At 38.5% G+C, this 21,226-nt stretch overlaps 2 protein-coding genes across 3 annotated transcripts; both read left to right on the top strand.

Annotated features, from left to right (window-relative positions):
- The first annotated feature begins 2,727 nt into the window (after positions 1–2,727).
- LOC121295623 (nucleoside diphosphate kinase A-like) lies at positions 2,728–10,155 on the top strand. 2 transcript variants are annotated; one of them, XM_041220510.1, is made up of 5 exons: positions 2,728–2,834; positions 7,912–8,044; positions 9,207–9,308; positions 9,441–9,553; positions 9,921–10,155. In XM_041220510.1, exons 2-5 carry the CDS (start codon positions 7,916–7,918, stop codon positions 10,036–10,038), a joined length of 462 nt encoding a protein of 153 aa, XP_041076444.1. In that variant the 5' UTR covers positions 2,728–2,834; positions 7,912–7,915; the 3' UTR covers positions 10,039–10,155. The 2 variants fall into 2 exon arrangements, with proteins under 2 accessions (XP_041076444.1, XP_041076443.1); XM_041220509.1 differs by having other exon boundaries at positions 2,742–2,850.
- Positions 10,156–17,581: 7,426 nt separating this feature from the next.
- Positions 17,582–20,977, top strand: LOC121295624 (nucleoside diphosphate kinase A 2-like). The gene is made up of 5 exons (XM_041220511.1): positions 17,582–17,690; positions 18,936–19,068; positions 20,049–20,150; positions 20,267–20,379; positions 20,735–20,977. The coding sequence occupies exons 2-5, from the start codon at positions 18,940–18,942 to the stop codon at positions 20,850–20,852; spliced, it is 462 nt and encodes a 153-aa protein (XP_041076445.1). The 5' UTR covers positions 17,582–17,690; positions 18,936–18,939; the 3' UTR covers positions 20,853–20,977.
- The last annotated feature ends 249 nt before the right edge of the window (positions 20,978–21,226 follow it).

A 21,226-nucleotide genomic window follows, 5' to 3' on the forward strand; every position in this document is an offset into this window, starting at 1 on the left:
ATTATAGATATATGCTGTTTGAAAGAAAAAAGTATATCACTAAAAAAAAAAAAAAAATTCTTACATTCGTGCATAACATGATAATTCATATAAAGTAATAACCCATAGTTTGTTATGTTAGTACAGCAAAATACCATGTTGTATTTTAATTGAAAGGTTGTGGAATGCAGATCTCTTGCAGTCTTTCTCTGATCGTAATGTTAAAAATGCCTCCAAGCTTTTCCATTTCTGTGACAACATATTCATGTGACAGACATGGACCAATCAAAACGCGAGACTGTTACGCGGTTCCATCACAAAAACTGGGCTTGTGTCATCCTTCCTGCGGACTGAAGCCTCAAATTCATTATCGTCAAAATATATTTAATGAAGTAAAAAATAAAAATAAATTATTCAATTTCTCCCACATAGGCTATATTACAAAATTGTATCTGCTTGAAAAAGCAGCTAATGTTTGGCGTAAGCATGCTTTGCACAGGATTCATCAATTCATCTATGCTTCTCTTTTGGCAGTATAGTTTTTAATTAAGGCAGTTTTTATCAATGTAGTTAAAGAGCATCTTGCCACATTGAACATTGTTATCCTGCCTAGACAAATGCCTCTGAAAAAAATGGATGAAAGTTTGGAGCAATGCAAATTACATTAAGTATTATAATACATTAATTTACATTTAAAAGTGTATTACAGTACTGTTAAAACTTTTAGACTTTGCTGCAGAACATACATGCCATCGGTCCCTATATAATCAGGACAGACCCGATTTCTAAGAAAATTCCTGCGCATGGGGAGAAAGTCCCAATATTTACCCATGATAATGAGTTCTTTCTGCATATGACTTATCCCATGTGTATCACCCCTGCCCCAAGTAGGCCTATGGCAGAATACTTCGCAATGTGTGTGTCTGGGATCTACTACAGATTTGCTGAGCTAGTCACAACATAGTCCAACGTTGTTTAGCATTATGTGAGAATATGTTGTGGTCCAAGAAGCCTGAAATGTGCATCATTATTATTTTTGGGCTTATCACACGCTCAGCCATCCTAGATGGTCAAGTATGTGAGCTTGCCTCGCGCACTGAATTCATGCATGCCATAGGCCTCCCCTGGGTCCTAAACCCTGATAGGTCAAGACTGGGATTGCAGTAACCGCAGACCGTACTGCATGACCTGCAGAAATGTAAGGGTTGCTGACAAAGGGTTTTAACAGTAGTTTCAGCAAAATCTAATAAACCATAGATGTGTCTGTGTGTGTGTGTGTGTGTGTGTGTGTGTGTGTGTGTGTTTAAGTATTTACCCATAACTCATTTATTGTAATATTATACTGAAAAACCCGAACCTAATTTAATGACATTTGAATCGTCCGGCTTTTCCCCAGACCCAGCTCGCATGTGGAATGGCGAAATTTCTCTCATGGTCGTAGTTCTTTCGTAAGAAAGGGAACAATAGACTGATACTCAATATCTCAAAACACAGAAAACGAAAGGCTCATACTGACAGCGGTGCGACGTCATCTTTCATTTAAAAAAAAAACAAAAAAACAAACGAAATACTGTAATTTTCCATTTGACAGAAGCATTTAATATTCCCCTGAATAACGAGATAACCCCAAACTACGTAAATACCTTACATGTAGTGAATGGGGTGGGGGGGGCAATTCCTTCAGCGAATCGGGAATATTACCCAAAGTTGTTGATATGCACAAGTACAAAATCCAAAAACTGAGAAGAGTCTGTTTATCTATTGTCACTGATGAATCCACAGATGCTGAAGTGTTTCAGTATGTTTTGCACATTTTGTTTGTTTTACAAGGGCTAGCCAGTGAAGGTACCACTGAAGAACTAAAAGATACCGTTTATCTGCACAATGTTATTTACTCATCAGTGCACACATCTTAGAATGTTTAAATGCAGAACTAATAAATACATACTGAGCAAGTGGCACAAGAGTTGCACAGCACAGTGTAAACAAACAGTGTGTTAAAACTTTCCACGAGGTTTTTGAAAAAATGACGAGGTGCTACAGTCCTGAATAATGCAGCATAAAACCACGTTTTATTCAAGGCAGGAAGGATTTTCGACCCACAGAAAGTTTGTAGTTTGGATAAAGAAGCCCTTCCGTTACATTGTATTCCAGGGTCTGATGCTGACTGTAAATTATAAACTGAGGATATGAGCTATATTCAAAAGAAAACGGTAGTGGATTTTTTTGACCGTATAGTATATTTATAGTATGGTTGATAACAATTCTTTGGATGCTGAAATAAGTGTTTCTTCCTGGGCATTTTTTTTTTTTTACAGAGCAACATCAATCCATTAAAAACATATTTGTACCCGTTGTGATCCACATATCAAGGATTTGTTTTAATGTTTTGCGTAAAACTTATACATAATGTATTTACACTTAAGTTCTCTGAAATAATATTAAACCCTAACCCTAACCCTAACCCTAACTTACTTTTAGAATCATGTTGTACGTATTCACAGCCATCTACAACGTTATGTTTATTAATATGCTACCAATACTATACTATGTACTTTGCAGTAATTATATGACCGATGCAAACGGTGAAAGTAGCGTAATGAGATACTTTTTTAAAAATGCTCTTTCATTGCGTCGCTTACTGTGAAGGCAATATCGACATCTTGTGCCTGTAGTACTAAATTACACTTTAAAACAAGTCATATAAAACGAAGGGTCCTATTCACCTTAACCACCTGACTGTGCGCCTTAGCCCTGCCCACCCTTCATATTTAAAGCCGAACCGTGCGGTGCAAAGTCACAGTTTGCTGATAGAGTCGTAGGACGTCTCACGCATTACTGTCAGTCTTGAAAAGGTCTGTTTAACAGAAGGTAATATCAGTTGCTTTGATGTTTATTGCACGGCTCAACTAATACAATGTTCTACTGGAAAGTAGATATATGCTTACATTAATACATTAATTGCTACCGGCACTTATGTGTACTAATTGTTCAACATCCAAGCAGAAATATACACATTTGCAGGGTTTTTAGGGTAGAAAAAAGTAAAGACTAACTAAAATCCACTGGGGGAAAAAAATATTTTAATTTACTAATCTCCTACTTAAAACGTGTAAAGTTATCCGTGGCAGCCACAAACCTCAGGAACCTTTTTTTTTTTTAATCAGAGGGGCTTGATTTTGCACGAAATTGTTTGACAGGTGTGCTTTTTGATACATGATTGGCAGGGTTTTAGTATATGCGAGTTAGTGTACATATCTTTTTAAAGCATATTCTTATACCTTTTTGAAAAGCTGGGTGTCTGTAGAATCTGAGGGTTACACTCTGACATTAAGTCAAATTTGAATTTACCGAACTGGAAAGCAAAAACAAAAGTAGAAAATACATGCATAATTAATTTGTTTAAATTGATTTAAAATGTTAAATTCATAACAAATATCATCAGTATATTTATGTACATACGTGTGTTAGAATATGAATAATTGTGAGCATCAGCAACAAAAATATTCAGATTATTTTTTTTTAAATTATGTACTATCCACATTAGTAGATTTATAACAAGGGCTTATTTCACATTACTAATATCTATTGCACAACAAGCTACTACTTCAGAATCTTCCAATCGGTGGTAAAAAGTTCGTAATCGAGGGGCCGGTTGTGCTAAAGCAGTAGTCCTCAAAGTAATTGGGCACGGACATAAATTGGTCTTACTTGGCTGTTTGCGGGCACGCTGACTATAGGTTCTTATCTTGAACACTGCCTTCTCGCAACATAGACTATCTATCTATCTATCTATCTATCTATCTATCTATCTATCTATCTATCTATTTTAGAGGGAGTTATTCTTGGCTCACTGATAAGGCCAAGTCTCAGGCAGTAATTTAACAATTTACATAAAATACACAATGCAAATATTTTTAAATAGCATGTTTACACAGATAACCACGAATAAACTCAAATAAAAGAGGATAGCTAGTCAACACTACACTGTTTTAAAGATCGCTCATCTCCGGTACATTTATTCAGAGAAAGTGGATTCATAACTAAATATACTACGGTGTTCCCCATTGTCTGGTGAAATAAAAAAAAATACAGAGATAGAAAATTAAATTCTACATACTGAAATGTTTTATTTTTCTCAGTAACACTCGGCGAAATTATGTGCTTACCCGGCATATTAACACCCCGCCTCTGCTCACGAATGATTGGACAGCTGTCAGATCTTTCACTTTCCCTTTGGCTACTCATTCGCATTTAATTTTCATGCTTGCTTATGATTGGACAGATGCGTAAAACTTGGGAGATATTTGACTCTCCTATTGGTTAAACTTACTGTCAGTACCTATAAATGAAACAGACACAGATTTTTTTGGAAAAAGTGTTTAAAGCTTTCTTTATTTGCCCACGCTACGACCCGCCAGAAATGTGTTCACGACCCATAATTTAAGAACAGCTGTCGCGGGCACGAATGCATAACAATACTAATCGGTACCTATTACACTACAGGGTGCAGATTTATGTTAAAAAATGTCTTCGATTTCTTTTGGATCAGTAAGCGTTCTGGGTCTTGCAAAACGATTAGAAAGTTCTCAGGTAAAGTATTGCGCCTTTATTAATAAATGTTGTTGAATCTGACACCCTGCGATCCTTAACTGTTTGATGAAATTCTGGGATCAATAAGATACTAACAACCAAACGAGTAAGATGGGCCCAATGCCCTCCTCTCGTTCGTAAACTTTATTATGTTCTTATGTTCTTGATGCCACAGTCTACGGCAGGGGTTTTTAATTTGGGGTACGCGTACCCCTGTGGGTACTTCTGGCCATAGGGCGCTTGCGAGATTTCGATTGAATGGAATTCCACTCTGATATGCAGGTGTAGCGCCTGGCGATTGTGCCTGCGGAGAGCGCTATGTGCTGTTTATGATCTTTGCTGTTTTTAGAAATGTTTCTGCATTTTTTCAGAAGTACAAATGCTCCTGTAAACAAAATTAGTAATCACATACTTTGACGGTTATTACTGCGGCTGCATTTTAGTACAGCAGTAATATGTTTACAGTGTTTGAAATGGATAGATTTCTTACTTGCAAAAGAAAAACGAAGGAAGAAAACACAAGTATACGGAAAGTGTAAGGCGACAGAAGGATATCCTGTGGATATATGTTGGCTTTAATAATTAAAAAAAAAAAAAAAAAAGTATTTCGGAAGTCTGCAGATTGACAGGAGCACAAAATATCATTTATTAGTTGCTGCAGTTAGTTGAATGGCGAAGAGGTAATTTGCAGTGAGCTACATATACAAATTAGTAAAGTGCTCTTCAATGGGTGTAGTTACATCTGCTGGAGTGATTCACTCAATTACACCACATTCGAATGAAGGTAGCTTTACTCTTTAAAGATGGACATCCTGTTTGTAATGGCGTGAACTGGAGGATGTGTTGCCGGTTTCATAGCCTAATCCTCACCCCGGCTAACTGTCACTGTGATGTTTGTTACTTAATACGAGAGGGCACACAGACTGCCAACTGTCCAGTAAAGTTAACTTTATTCCACTAAAACATTCTCATGCCCACTAGATGGCAGCATAATAATTGCAGTCAGTAACTTCTCATTACATCTCCCCTCTTAAAAATATAAAGTACACAATAGTAAGAAAACACACATTACATATTCGTCTCTGTAAGACTGGCCATCAAATTGCTTTAGTTTAATTAATTTTTTTAAAGTTAGACTCTGGCTATCTAAGGAGCATGGGTGGACTACCAAGTACTGCAGACGAGAGGATCATTCTGCCTTTTCAATAAGCACCTGCTTTTGATCTGCTACATTTATCTAGTCTTGGTATCTTGCTGGCTTCCGGATGTCTCTTACACTTGATATCCTGAGTGATGCTGAGACCCCAGCCTGATCTGCAGAGTGGATCTGTTCTGTTGCTGGCGGAGCTGCTCCTTTCAGTGGTGTACCTATCCCGGAGGCTTCCTTTCTTACTTGCAGCTCCCTTTCAGGATCCCAACTCAGTTGACTCTCTCTGTATTTCCTCTCTGGTTGTCATTAGTTGTCTGCAGTTGCGTCTCAGAACTTGACCAGCTGGTGTCTCCACAAAGTATGAACGAGGTGTTTTTGCAAAGTCCTTCAGAGCCCCTTCATTCCATGTCCCGCCTATGTGGCTTTGATCTCGAATGGCATTCATATGTTGAGTGTGGGCAGATCCTTCCCATGTTTGTCAAAGAAAAATATCTGCTTTTGTCTATTTCCTTCCAGCTGCTGTTTGATTTCTGCTGGTGTTTTGTGTGTTGTGGGTATTAGCACTCTTTTAGAGCACGGTAGTTTATTCTAGTCATCAGCATCTGGGCTGGGGAACCACATTCTCTAACGGGAGTGTTGCGATATTCTAGAATACCAAGGTACGGATCACTGCTGTCCATTCCGCGAGTGAAATTGGCACCCCAGGTGCGAGTTATTAGACTTGGCTAAGTCTTACCCCATGTAATTTAGTGAATGCTCACCTGGCTCAGCCCCTCAAGTATGTCTTTATTTTGTTCTCTGAGCGTACCTCTTTGTATAGAAACTGTCAAATTTTACAAGTTATATTTTCCATAAGTTCTGTGCATAAAATTTCAACTATTGTGTAAGAGTGGTAGCAAGGTCACAGTTTGAGCGGTTGTTTAATGTCAAGTATTTGTGTTTGTATGTATATATAGCGTGTGTATATATATATATATATACGCCATACAAAAATACCCTCCAGTGGAAAACCACAGCAAAGGAGATCAAAGACAGCAAATCCTGTTAAAAATGAGGTAAATATCTACGGCAAGCCAAATTATCATTTAGAGATATCTCAAATTAATTTATAGTTATCTCTAAATATTTGAATATATCTCTACATTATTTTAATATATGTAAAATACAGATATCTTTAAATTGAGCTTTAAATGGGATATCTGAAATGCATTTTCAGATATCTTTAAATCGTTTATAGATATCTCTAAATAACACCCTGTTCTTTTAAAGATATCTCTAAATCATTTAAAGATATGTAAATCATTTGAAGATATCTTCAAATAACTTCCTGTTCATTTAGAGACATCTCTAAATCATTCGGAGATATCTCGAAATAACGTCCTGTTCATTTAAATATATCTCTAAATCATTTGAAGATATCTTCAAATAACTTTGTGTTCATTTAGAGATATCAAATGAACAGGAAGCCATTTCAAGATATCTCGAAATGACTTCCTGTCCATTTAAAGATATCTTCAAATGAACAGGACATTATTTAGAGACATCTTTAAATGATTTAGCTATATCTTTAAAAACCAAATTTTAAGATATCTCTAAATGACAGTTTGGCGTGCCATGTTAGCACAATCCATATCTTTATTTCAATTTTATTTATCTCAAATTGATTTACAGATATCTTTAAATTAATTTTAGATATCTTAAAAACTGCATAATTAAAGATATCTGGAATTCAATTTGAGATATCTCAAAATATTTCGAGATATTTTAAAATGCAATTTGAGATATCTCGAAATGATAATTTTGCTTGCATAACATATCCACACAGAGTTGTCAATAAAAGCAGTAGTTTTTATTTAAATTTTTTTTAAAAACTTCACAGCAAACAACGCTAGCACGTTTCGACTCATAGGTCTTCTTCAAAATTATGTGATTTGAACCTGTATATGAATCTGGAAAAACAAAATACCTGGTAAAATATTTGTGTCTTTATTTTCTCCACCCAATATATATATATATATATACAGGGCAGAAAACCAATCTTTCTGATGCAATGTCCAAATAAAGCATGCAATAACATGTACATTTTATAGGAGGTCCCTTACGAAGAATTACTAAGATTTGGTAGCATAATGAACAATTGATTTGTTTTCTTTTTTCTGCATCATACTTACTGTCAACATTTTTTTCAGCACAATGGCCGGAAACAAAGAACGTAGCTTCATTGCAATCAAACCCGATGGTGTCCAGAGGGGACTAATGGGTGACATCATCACCCGTTTGGAAAAGAAAGGATTCAAACTGGTTGCAGCCAAGTTCCTGCAGGTATGTATACTGTATTTTCTATTGAGCAGTCCTGGTTGCTGCATGTCCAGTTGGGTCAAGAATGCACTGTAATCTGAAGCTGTTGGTATAAAGGCGCCAAATACGATGTGATTTTTCATTGGACGAGAAGATACTTTTGCAGAGACATTACCATATACACCAAAATTGATGCAACACATTGTAAAAATGCCAGATCAATAAAACTATAAAAAAAATTGCTATTGACAAAACTATGATCAAGACTGGTACTTATTCGTCAACATGTTGTAGTAATTGTGAATGTCTTCTCTGACAGTATTTCAACATATATGGCAATCAATCATACATACCAGGCTTATCCAGTGGCTTCAAAATTGACTCCTATATATTACCTTTCATCTCTCTATCTTTATAATTGCAATCTTTGTCATAAAATGTGGGTATTTTTCCATGGCAAATATTATATTTTCCTCTGTCATTCTGGATACTTCACCCTGCTGGACCACATGCATTGAAGCTGTTCTCTGATTGATCAATTCCGTAGCTGCCTTGCGACAATCGCAAAAATACACACCAATCCTATTTTTTCGCTTAGCTTCAGCGTCGCCTCGTCGCATTGCAAGCAGTGTAACGGCTCGTATGAAATATTTTTTTTTTTTTTTTGTCATGTGTGTCGTACTACATATTTGCTTGTCGTATCGCGTCTGGTGGGTAGAGGCCTCAAGGCTTAATGCTTCAGGACAGATGGGCATGTTAAAGCAATAGCATGATAAAATGCACCCCTTTCACCAAACAGCTTCTAAGAGTACAAGAGGGAATTCAAGGGTGCAAGGTTTTGGGCTTGACCAGTTGTTTAACAATCCTGACTACTGCCCTTTTTATCCCTTCATTTGAAATGGGGTTTACTGTCAACTTCAATACAAAGCATGTGTTGTACAGGAGGAATCCCTCTCCTATTGTGCTTTTGCCATTCCCATCCTTGTAACTTCTTTACAACAGTAGCAATGATGCTGGGTTTGCAAGTGATGTTTTCTATAAATCAAATCCAAGATTCTCATAAAACTTAATTTTTGGGTTGAACATTTAGTAAAATGCTGTGCCTTGTTTTTGGTGACGCCTTAAACCTTTTACAGCCTTACCACCTTATTAAGTAGTTCAGGTATTTAACAATTTATTTTAACAGGCTTCAGAAGAACTGTTGAAACAGCACTACATTGACCTGAAGGACCAACCATTTTACAGCGGCCTTGTGAAATACACAAGCTCCGGACCACTTCTAGCTATGGTAACTTCATGTGTTTCCTATTTATCGATTGATTGATTTAATTATTTATCTATTTTTTTAATACAAATTTATATCTTTCAGTATTATATGGAGCATTAAGTTTCCTTCCTTTTTGTAAAAATTATCTTCAAGGTTTGGGAAGGTCTTCATATAGTGAAGACTGTCAGAGTAATGCTGGGTGAGACCGATCCAGCAGCCTCCAAGCCTGGCACCATCCGTGGTGACTTCTGCATGCAGCTTGGCAGGTGAGTAACTGCACTGAAACCGTTCAATCCAAACCTCCTCAAACTGGCTTATTACAGATTTGCGATTTGGTACTTCAAGCACAGTGGTTATCAAACTGGGATGCCAGGGGGTACATATGCTTTTTCACGTGTCTCACTTTTATTTTGATCAAGATAATACATTGCATGTCTACTTTTTTTTTTCTGACTACTTTAAGAAGTGGACTCTCACTGTTTTAAGAGACAGGCCTTCTTGTACTTGCTAAGATATTCAAAATTATATTTAAAAAATGGGAGAGGTTTCCCCAAACATTGCTCATGGCTCCTGATAAAGCCATAAAAATGGTTCTGCATCTTTGCTGTACTGAACATCCTTCTGCTGTTCCAGAAACCTCATTCATGGCAGTGATGCTGTGGCCAGTGCTGAGAAAGAGATCAAGCTGTGGTTCAAGCCTGAGGAGTTGGTGGACTACAAGAGCTGCACTGAGGGCTTTCTCTACGAGTAAACTGTCCCTGCTGTTCACTTCTGGTTGTCCTGTCGTTGTGAATGTAGTAGACCTGGAAGGAACATTTGTAATGGCATTTTCCAGAAAGCAGAGCACCTAATAAAATGGTCAATCCAATTCCGTGAGTTGTTTTTTTTTTTCCTTCACTTTTGGGAGAGTTAAGGTACTATGGTCCCTGGTAGAATAATCCTGAAAATGCTTATGATGAGTCAAAATGCGCCCTGGTTAAAATAAATATTGGGTTCCTTATTGGTACTGAATCCCTCTGTGGAAATTCATTGCTATTGATTGGTAGTACATGCAAACAAAAAGAGGATTACAGTTGATCCTTATGAACAGCAATATACAATACAAAAGCACAGGCAACCTTTTATCCTGCAGTGAAATAGGGTAGTCTTAATCTCCAGGTAAACACGGCTCCTTTTCAGTTTTCTTGTAATTTCTTGGGAACATGTAACTGTCACAGTTACATTTAAAACTTTTAAACACCTTCAGTTGTGTTTGTAATTTTGAGATACTACTATATTTGCAATGAATTTATTGAGCTAACAAAAATATTGTATGTACTTTCCATTAGTCCATTAGCTCTGTTTGCAGTGCAGTTATGACTATACTATGTTCAGGAAATCAGTAAGAGAGAGATTATTGAGTTAAGTAGCTTTACCTCAGTTGTCTTTATCTCTGCCAACAGCAGGAGTCAACTGTTCTAAGAATAACATACAGACAAATTGACCATTTAGCTTCAGAGCTCTGTCTTACCTTCAGAATAGTATTTATAGCACTTCTGTGAGTGTTTGCCAACTCTTAAATACAAGATGTTTTTACAGCCTACCACCCCCTGACTTGGCTTTCTGCTGCCTTTTATAGTGAACTGAAAGTGGATGTCATAGAGTGAACCTCATCTATGTATTTAAGGGAAGGGTGAGCATATAGAATAATGCATTTATCAGGGTAAGTGGTCCATATTAATAATTGAAACCATACCTTGAAATGACATCTGAATATAGGATCATCTCTGAAGGTCAGCTTTAAGTTTATACATTAAATCAGCATTAATTATCCCAAATAATTGGGATTGCCGGGTATATGATGCTTATTTGGATAAGTATACAATGTCTAGATCATGAAGCAGTAAGTTTCCCTGGAATATTGGTAAAGGAACTTAACTGACAGAACAATAACTGATAACAGGACTGTATGGGCTGTAATTAGTTTCCAACTAGTAGGCAGGGCTTTTGACTGCAGCTGTGTTTTCCCCATTATACACTATTTGGTCTTCAAATGAAACTGGCTACTGGCAGGCACCATGCAAGTGTTCCTCTCTGTTCTGAATACACACCTTCCCATTCACCCCTTGTGTGTTGTGTTTGGGGTACACCTCACCCCAGTGGTGTCATTTTAATACATCACAGTGCAGTAATCAGCACATCATACAAAAAGGGTAATTTTTAAATTAATTGGTAGAAAATCCATTCACTTTTTTCAAGGCAAACCCCATATGTGTACCATATATGATATCTTCCAATGTTCTCAGTAAGCCATTCTTACCACTCTTCTGCGGCAGACACAGAAAAAGGGCACTTTATGTAACAAGATATAACGAGGCAGACCACAGGCATTAAAAGTAGGAAAAAGAAATGGAAATGCTTGTAGGAATTCGATAGGATATTCACACTTTCATGCAAAGAAAATGTATTATATATATATATATATATATATATATATATATATATATATATATATATATATATATATATATGTACTAGAGTTTTATTACTTTTTTATGGTTTAAAGTTTGATTTGATGATAATCAACGTTGTTCAGAGGCAGAGAGAGTTGGTTTAATAAAGTCACTTATCTTGCTCTTAGTCTTTAATTGTCGTGACTGCTCTTCATATTCAGACTGCCAAGCTAAGAGAGTTTTAAGCCTGCTTTCTGCTCGTTTGTCTTGCACTATACTGTACTCAATGTAATTAAATTAAATTATATGCTGACCATTCACTTCCGGAGAGATGCGTTAAGTTCCGCACTAAAAGAGTGGGAATACCCGCTTCCGCATAGATCAGATGATTTTGATAATGTATTGTATTAAATTGGATTATCAAAACACAAATTGACGGGAGTCTACTGTAATAGGTCTGATCAAAAACACATTGCTGAGTTTTATAACATCCTATATATTGTGGCGACAATTGGTTGCTCTTGTTTTCTTTTTGGACAGAATAAATGGACAGACTCAGGGATTGCAGGTACAAACTGAATATCTGCTTTTTATTCTCTACTGTACACTTGGTCTCTATGGGCTAAAACCACTCCAAAACAATAACCCTCCTATTCTCTAGCTATCTAATCCTCCACTCCACTAATCTGATACCTCTGCTAGTTCACTTACTCCTTTGTCAGACTCAAAGCCTTTACGGTCTCTCTCACTGCTTCCTCAGCAGTACCCCAGGTTGCTACACGTGCCCTTACAAACCGGGGCCTCTGAGCCACCGACGAGCGATCAGTTCTGGAAGGACCTCCACTAGTGAGGCTGGCGACAAAGTCTAGGGTGACACAGGTGCCTCAGACACTGATGGCGGCAGCCCAGGTACGGGGCAATTCGATCCTGGTGGAGGATCACAAGCCAGCCCAGGTGTGGCAGCTTGACCCAGTAGATCACTTCGCCCACCCTCTCCAAGACTTCACAGGGCCCGACCCACTTGCTTTCCAGTTTGGGACAGCGTCCTCGGGTCCTCTTTGGGCTGTACGCCCACACCTGGTCCCTACCATCGAAGTGGCGTCCCCAGGCCGGGAGATCATAGCCCAGTTTCTGGCATTTCTGTTGGTTCTTGCGGGACAAGGTGTGCACGGTCCCCAAGCGGCTTTTGAGTCTCCAGGCATATTCAGGCCAAGCAGGTTTGCCTAGCGCATCTGGTGGCCAGCCATATGCGATCTACGAGTGGGTGTGGAGCTCTCATCCCAGCATGAGCAAGGCAGGCATACAGGCAGTAGACTCCTGTACAGCCGACTGGCAAGCCAGAAAGACCAGGGGTAAGTGCTCGTCCCAGTCTTTCTGGTCCTTGGCTGTGGTGAGCACCAGTTGTACCACCAGGTTGATGTTAAACCGTTTGACGAGTCCATTACTCTGGGGGTGGAGAGAGGTGGACTCGAAATCCCTTCCTTGGTCGGAGTGTAGTTTGTTCGGGACCCGGAAGCGGCTGAAGAAGCCCTCAAGAAGCGCCTCGCTCACTGTCTCTGCCTCCTGATCTGGTAGTGCGTATGTCTCAGGTCACTTCGTAAAATAATCCACCACTACTAGGACGAACCGGTTCCCTCTGGTTGACCGGAGAAACAGGCCCAGGATGTTCACTGCCACCCATTTCATCAGGGCGCCAACCTGGCACTGCTGCAAGGGGACTCCGGGCTGACCTTGGGGGCACTTCCGAGCGGTGCAGGCATCGCAACGGTAGCAGTGGTATTCTACATCCAGCCTACACCAGCCCCAGTAGAAGCCCTGCTGAAGGCATCGCAGGGTCTTAGTAACCCCGAAGTGCCTAGTGATTCCTGGGAGACCACCACCTGCCACAGTGCCTTTCTTGTTGCTGGCTCTGTCCAACACTAGTGAAGCAACCCACCTCAGAAGGCAAGCCCGGGCCACTGAGCCCACAGCCCCTTCACCGCCTGTGACATCGGGGCAAGCTCTTCACAACTAGGTCTCCTCCCATATTCCAGCCACTGCAGCATGCTACAAATGGAATATCCACTTTTTATTCTCTACTGTACACTCTGTCTCTATGGGCTAAAACCACGCCGAAACAACAACCCCCCTATTCTCTGACTATCCAATCCTCCACTCCACACCTCTGCTACCTCTGCTAGTTCAGTCACTCCTCTGTCACACTCACAATCTTTACCATCTCTCTCTCACTGCCTCCTGCATGTTTTGTTCTTGCAGCTTTTCGAAGATTGTCACTCACTTTCACTTTTGTCTCATACTCTCGCTAACCACTCTCACTCACCACTCACCCTCATACTGACATTGCTTTCGTTCTTATACCACCCAGCTGGCATCACCCCCTCCAACCTGTTCTCCTCCAATCTCTGCAGCACATCACTTTCCATGCTTTCCTAACCTAACCCTCCCTGGCAGGTTCTGTGCCCGAACAATACATGCACCTGCTCAAAAACAAACAGACAAACAATATAAAGTGTCCCTTCAGGGCGCAGCGCCCTCAGCAGTACTCCAATTCACCACAATATCATTCTTTGCATGTGCAGTATTTAAAACGTTTTATACATACTTTGCTCTTAATCCATCAAAAGCATCCCATCACATCAAGAAGAACAATTAATTCTATTGTAGCCTTAAGGAACCTTGTTGACTGTATGTGGATGGGGCCAGTCTCTCAAGGCAACACACGGGAGACAGCTGTCACCCTCTTGTTGCTGTCAACAAAAGTTGGTTGTATCATCAAGAACATCTGTTTTTGTTAAACCGTCACTGTTACTGTCATCGATACTAGACCTGCTAATGTCTCATAAACCATTTCAGATGTCAGCTTCATATTTTAAGTGGTATGGAAACTCCTCTGGCAAAATCTAACAGTGCATTTTGAGCTGTGACCTAAAACGGCTGCCATTTTGGGCCAATGTGACTTTTCGTTGTACAGACAACTATTCATTGCATTAATCTGTATGTAACTGAAAATGTAATATCAACAGATACACAACAGTGCAGCAAAGTCTTCTGATAAACAGACAGGAGTGGCACAAATACAATAAGGGAGATATATTGCTAGAGATAACAAACCGGCTTGACTGGATTCTGCCATTTAACCAGTGGGAGTTCATGTACAACATCAGACTTGCAGAACGTATGTCAAATACAAACAGTTCTGCCTGGTATGTGGTCTTTCACACTGTTAAGTCAGTGCTCTTCTCAATCATCCTGATTTCCATGTAGCTCCTGTCAGACTCCACTGCAGAACTCAGACAATATAATTGGAGGCTTTGCAGAAAGAAGAGCTAAATCAGCCTTTTCAGTGTCATCTGCCTCTATTGTGTATACATTTTAAATCTAAAAATAATTGCAGTAACTCTGGTAAATAACACAGCATGTGAACAAAATAATTGAAGTACACTTATTTATTTTATTTTGCCAAAAGAACCTTTAAAATGAAATAGGTCTACACTGTTTCCATCAACAGGAGAAAAAGTTACAAGCAAGATATTTATTACTAGAAGGACATGGCACTTTCTCAAATATGATATGTTCATAACAGATTATTATATCCATTTTTCTATTCTTTTTTATGACACCAAATTAGCTATAAAGTAAAGGATGTCATACAGTAGTTTAAGTTAACAAACATTTTCATGTGTGTATTTTTTCAAGAAACAACAAATACAAGTAGACATCACATTTTCTTGCCTTGGTAATAATTCAGCTAACAGAGGTTGTGATTTTCAGCATTTTTCAATTTCTTTAACCGTTACTGGTGGTGCAATATTTGGTGTCTACAGGCCACCTTTAATTTGAAACCCTGTGTTCAATATATGTTTCTTAAAGCATATAAAAGTGAACACAAAATATTACTATATTTATTGCTTGTCATTTTTTTACAGTTGCAAATCTTATAGATTAGAAAGAAATATAGTGGGTTTTTTTTATTCATAAACTTCATAAACCCAATCTATGCAAGCAGGAAAAGGAGGGACTGGTTTCTGGGCAGATTCAGCGTGCTTGGACCACCCATCTGTACAATGTGTGATATTGCTGGCAAATCCTATACTGAGTACAATTATCATAGTGGATGGTAGTGATGGGATAACAAAAGGAGGGACTCCCATTCTCCCACTGAATGCAAATAGGGTTATATCTGCAAGTGCTTTTTTCCTTATCTCTTCATGTTCTTGTTCTTTTAAAACAACTCCTATTAACTTATATATTTATTTATTTATTTTAATTTAGTTGTCTCCAATTTTTTACCCCGGTTTTATCCCCAGTTTAGTCTGCCCAATTACTATCTGTATCCTTGGTTTCCATTGCAGAGCCACAGGTGCCCTATTGGCCATGGGGGTAATTGATCCACAGTGAGCCTTGGATTCCCCTGCTGACCTAGGCCCTCCCTGCCCAGGCAGCGCTTGGCCAATTGTGTGCTGCCCCCTGGGGGCTCCTGGTCATGGTCACCTGTGACATAGCCTGGACTCGAACCTGTGATCCCCAGGCACATGGAGCACCTTTTCTGAATGCGCCACTCGGGAGTCCCTGTATTAATATCTGCTATTAACTGTGTAACTGTTTGAATGAAGAGTAATATGAAAATGAGACCTAGGTCTTAAGTGCGGTTTTATGAAAAAAAGTAATGCTACACCTCAGATATTTATCATAAATGAAAACACATACTCATATCATTTATCTTACATATTTAAATGTGTTGTGTGTTTTTGATTAAATGTGTTTTGATATATTTGCAGGATGAATCAATGATCATGAGATTTATTGAGAACCAGCAGCCAATCACTGCCAACCTGGTGGCATTTAATACCAGATTTGATCATCCATTAAATTCATAGAAGATGTGGCACAAGACAAGAAGGCACTTAAAGATAGTCTATGTTGTAAATTCAAGTACTAAACTGCTGGACAACTTTTGCCTGGTCTGTTTCGGAAAACTTATTTTCCAAGTATAATTCCACTGTTTCATAGCCTAATTCTTTCTCAGTTACAGACTGAAGTGGTCGAGTAGTCCTAGATGTGTAACACAAGTTGAATGAGTGAATGTGTGGCAGTGGCTGTGTAATAAGATTATGTGACTGGACTTTTAGTTTGGGTAATATGACACAGAACTACAAATAACCATCTGCCATGCAAATCCCTGCATACTTTTTAAAGTAAATGCATATGAACTCCAAAAAGGAGGATAGGGAAATATGTTTATGTGGTATATTTATTATCCTCAAAAACACCTGCTACAGACAACTTTTTTTCTCACATGGAGCACCCTGTTTTGAATTGACATTTCTGTAACCTTTGAACTCTGACTAACCAGGGAGTCACGCATTCCACAAGCGTGGGGTAGTGTACATTTATTGTTAATTGAACACAAGAAATAATTGTATTCAAATGTCCCCTATTTGAGAAATCGGCCTGGTCTCGGTAATGAAGTTTATAAGCTGGGGGGGGGAGGGGGGTTAAAATGACTTAGTGTTCCGCTGACTTGACCTTTTTGCATTTCCTGTGACACGTTCACGTATTACTTATATTAAGGATGCTGTTTTCTACTTGCCTGTATTCTAACAGTTTTAAAACATTTGGTCAAAATTGAAAATGCTGATTTAATTCAACCCCCTCTCCTTTGGGTGGAATAGTTTATTCTGTATTCTGGTTGGACACGCACCACTAAAAGTAAAAAAAAAACAAAAAAAAAAAAAAAACAACTGAGTCCATTATGGCTCCAAATCAAAGTCTACTGTATTAATGAACTATACATTTTGGAGCCAGCATGACAGACACACGATTTGATAACCACCTGACTCGCCTTACTCCCGCCCACCCTTCATATTTAAAGCTGAACTGTGCTGTGTAAAGTTCCTGTTGGTTGATCGTCTGGACGTCTCACTTTCAGCTGTTTCTCTGGTAGTCTTGAAAAAACTCTGTTTAACAGAAGGTAATATCAATTGCTTTGATATTTATTGTACGACTCTGATATAATGTTCTGCTGGAAAGTAGACGTATGAAATAACTTCTGTAGCTGTTTTGTTACAGATGGTTAACTTGGTACATGTGTGTTCATAAACGTAATATTTGTTATACATCCAAGTAGAAATATACACGTTTGCATGTTTTTAGGGTAAAAAAAAAAAAAAAAAATAGCGTCTATCGCCACTAGTTTTTGTAGCTGCGCTGCTACATTGCATTACAATGTTAGATGTAACGGTGATAGGCCTAGTAGTGTAAAGGCATGCGTGCAGCTACTCTTTGAATGAACCGTACAGATCAAATGGCCGTACTGGGAGTTCATTGTCAATTTTATGTGGCAGACAATTGGCCGATATAGGGGGATAGCTACATTTTGTAATGCTGCGTGTCTACTCTGGGTCGTGTTTTTTGGTTTGTTTAAATTGGGTTACTAATCGTGTGTATATGTGTGTGTGTGTGTGTGTGTATATATATATATATATATATATATATATATATATATATATATATATATATATATATATATATATATATATATATATATATATGGGAGTAGTGGTTTTTTAAACTGGCATTTATAAATGTATGGAGAGAGTAAAATTAAAGTGCTGTTTCACAAACTGCCTGAAATATAGTCGAAATCTGCTGCATTTACGCGTTGTGCGAATAACATGTTTAATGAAAGCGAGTGGTTCCTGTTCAGTGTTATCTGGAAGTCTTCGGGCTTGAGCGAGTGCACAGACTGCTGAGGATTGACAATAGCACAAAAGATAATCTTTTGTTGCTGCAGGTAGTTGAATGGAGAAGAGGTAATTTGGAGTGCGTTACATATACGGCTTAGTAAAGTGCTTTTCAATGGGTGGAGTTACTTCTGCTGGAGTGATTCACTCAATTACACCCCGCTTCCATTGAAGTTGGCGTTAAATATCACAAAATGGTGAGCCTGCTTGTAATGGCGTGGGCTGGATGATGTTTTGCCGGCTATATCGTGCTTTAAGCTGAAGAAAGCACAAAACAGGGCAGGAAACCAGTCCTTCTAAATGCAATATGGGGATAGGAGCAACGTTAACGTTTCCATGTCCAAATGAAGCACGAAATAACATGTAAGTTTTATAGGAGGTTGCATACGAAGACTATTTACTAAGATCTTTACCTAAAAATATTTTCACATTTTATTTTTTTGCACCATACTTATTCTCAACATTTTTTTCAGCACAATGGCCGGAAACCAAGAACGTACCTTCATTGCAATCAAACCAGATGGCGTTCAGAGGGGACTAATGGGTGAAATCATCAAACGTTTTGAGCAGAAAGGATTCAGACTGGTTGCAATGAAGTTCCAGCAAGTATGTATGCTGTGTTTTCTGTTGAGCGCTGCTAGTGGCTTAATATATAGTATTTGTTAAATACACAGTAATCTAAAACTGTTGGTGTAAGGTTTAATGCTTCAGGACAGCTAGTCAAATTATAGCATTAGCATACTAAAATGGAAGCACCCCTTTCACCTAAACCGCTTCCAAGAATACAAAAGGGAATTTGCATTTGATTCTAGTTTATCTGTAATTCAAGGATGCAAGGTTTTGGGCATGATCGATGGTTTAACAATCCTGACTACTGCCCCTTTTTTTATCCCTTTTGAAATGGGGGTTTAGTTTACTGTAAATGTCACTACAAAGCATGTGTTTGACATTTGGTTTGAAATCTACAAATACTTCCACAAATCCAGGATTTGTCAAGCTGCTATACAGGATAGTTTCTGTTGTATTGCTTTAGCAGTAGGCTTAGAACAAGGTTGCTCCTTGATTTGTATTTGTGAAAGGGGGCTTATCTTGATCTCAAGTATCTGCCTTTTTTTAAATGAACTGGCTGCGTGAACCTGCAAGGTTACCTTGAACATGTGTGATCAAACATTAAATGTGGTCTAATCTACTAGTAGCTACAGTTTCTGCTTTTAACTGCAAAAGATCAAGTAGTTGCTTTAGGTTGCACCTTTTATCAACTTCTGCTTGTATATCTGCACTTTGTTGCCAAAATTCAGTATTGTATTTGTTGCCTATTCCTGTTGAGGCTCAATTTTATATTTAATGTGGTCATTGTACATTTTCCCCTGAAGTGCTTAAGTCATTTTTATAATTTACTCTTGAATTTTTCATGCATGGTGTTAAATTACAATGTATGCAGATGCAATGAATAAGCAATTCTATGAAATGGTACAGTTTAAACATTTTAGTAATGCTATGCAATGTTTTTGTCTGCTTTTTTTTTTTTTTAAACTTTTACAGCCTTCCCACCTGTTTTAATTGTTGAACTACATTTATTTGAACAGGCTTCAGAAGAACTGTTGAAACAGCACTACATTGACCTGAAAGACCGACCATTTTACAGTGGCCTTGTGAAATACATGGGATCTGGACCAGTTCTGGCTATGGTAACTTCAAGTGTTATAGTGTGGTGTGGGTGTTTTCTTAATTTTCAAAACTGCAAAAGATCAACAGTCTTTCAATACGGAGCATTAAGTTTATTTCCTTTTTGTAAAAATTCAAGGTTTGGGAAGGTCTTAATGTGGTGAAGACTGGCAGAGTAATGCTGGGTGAGACCAATCCAGCAGACTCCAAGCCTGGCACCATCCGTGGTGACTTCTGCATCCAGGTTGGCAGGTGAGTAACTGCATTGAAACAGTCAATCCAAACCTCCTCAAACTGGCTTATTACAGATCTGCAATTTGGTTCATCAAGCACAGTGGCTATCAAACTGGGATGCCAGGGGGTACAGGAATATGGTCTCATGTGTTTCACTTTTTTGATGGAGTACTCTACATTTTTTTTTTTTCTGACTTAAGTGGTCTCTTGCTGTGGCAGGCCTTTTGATAATTGCTAATAGTTCTTTTAACATTGGATAATCAATTTATATTTAAGCCCACCCCCTCCCCCAAAACATTGTTCATGGGTACATATAAAGCCATAACCATGCTTCTGCGTCTTTGCTGTACTGAATGTCTCTCTGCTGTTCCAGAAACATAATTCACGGCAGTGATGCTGTGGCCAGTGCTGAGAAGGAGATTAAGCTGTGGTTCAAACCTGAGGAGCTGGTGGACTACAAGAGCTGCGCTGAGAGCTGGATCTACGAGTAAACTGTCCTGGCCCTTCTGGTTGTCCTGCCATTATGGTGAATGTAGTAGACCTGGAAGGAATATTTTTCTATTGTCAGTTTCCTGAAAGCAGAGCACTTACTAATAAATTCAAGACTGTTGAACAATTATTTGTCGTCTTTTCTGGGAGAACTAGGTTTATAAGGGTCAATGGTCCCTGGTAGTATAATCCTGAAAATGCTAATGCATGCTGTTAAAATGCTTCACAATAAAACCATTGTGACTGATGCCCTAAGATTTAACTGCTTGCATCTTTTCTGCAAGAATTCCACTGGTTTTCAACCCAATCATTGAGTGCATCTGGGGTTGGCTTCTCCCATATTGAGTTGCCATTTTTCTGTAACTCGGGCTTTGTG

This window comes from Polyodon spathula, chromosome 20 (genome assembly GCF_017654505.1).
Source record: "Polyodon spathula isolate WHYD16114869_AA chromosome 20, ASM1765450v1, whole genome shotgun sequence".
NCBI classification, from domain to species: Eukaryota; Metazoa; Chordata; class Actinopteri; order Acipenseriformes; family Polyodontidae; genus Polyodon; species Polyodon spathula.

Coding starts and splice junctions, on each gene's coding strand:
- LOC121295623 (XM_041220510.1), top strand. CDS start 7,916: ATGGCCGGAAACAAAGAACGTAGCTTCATTGCAATCAAACCCGATGGT. Junction 8,045..9,206: donor TTGCAGCCAAGTTCCTGCAG/GTATGTATACTG, acceptor TTATTTTAACAG/GCTTCAGAAGAACTGTTGAA. Junction 9,554..9,920: donor TTCTGCATGCAGCTTGGCAG/GTGAGTAACTGC, acceptor CTGCTGTTCCAG/AAACCTCATTCATGGCAGTG.
- LOC121295624 (XM_041220511.1), top strand. CDS start 18,940: ATGGCCGGAAACCAAGAACGTACCTTCATTGCAATCAAACCAGATGGC. Junction 19,069..20,048: donor TTGCAATGAAGTTCCAGCAA/GTATGTATGCTG, acceptor TTATTTGAACAG/GCTTCAGAAGAACTGTTGAA. Junction 20,151..20,266: donor CTGGACCAGTTCTGGCTATG/GTAACTTCAAGT, acceptor TAAAAATTCAAG/GTTTGGGAAGGTCTTAATGT.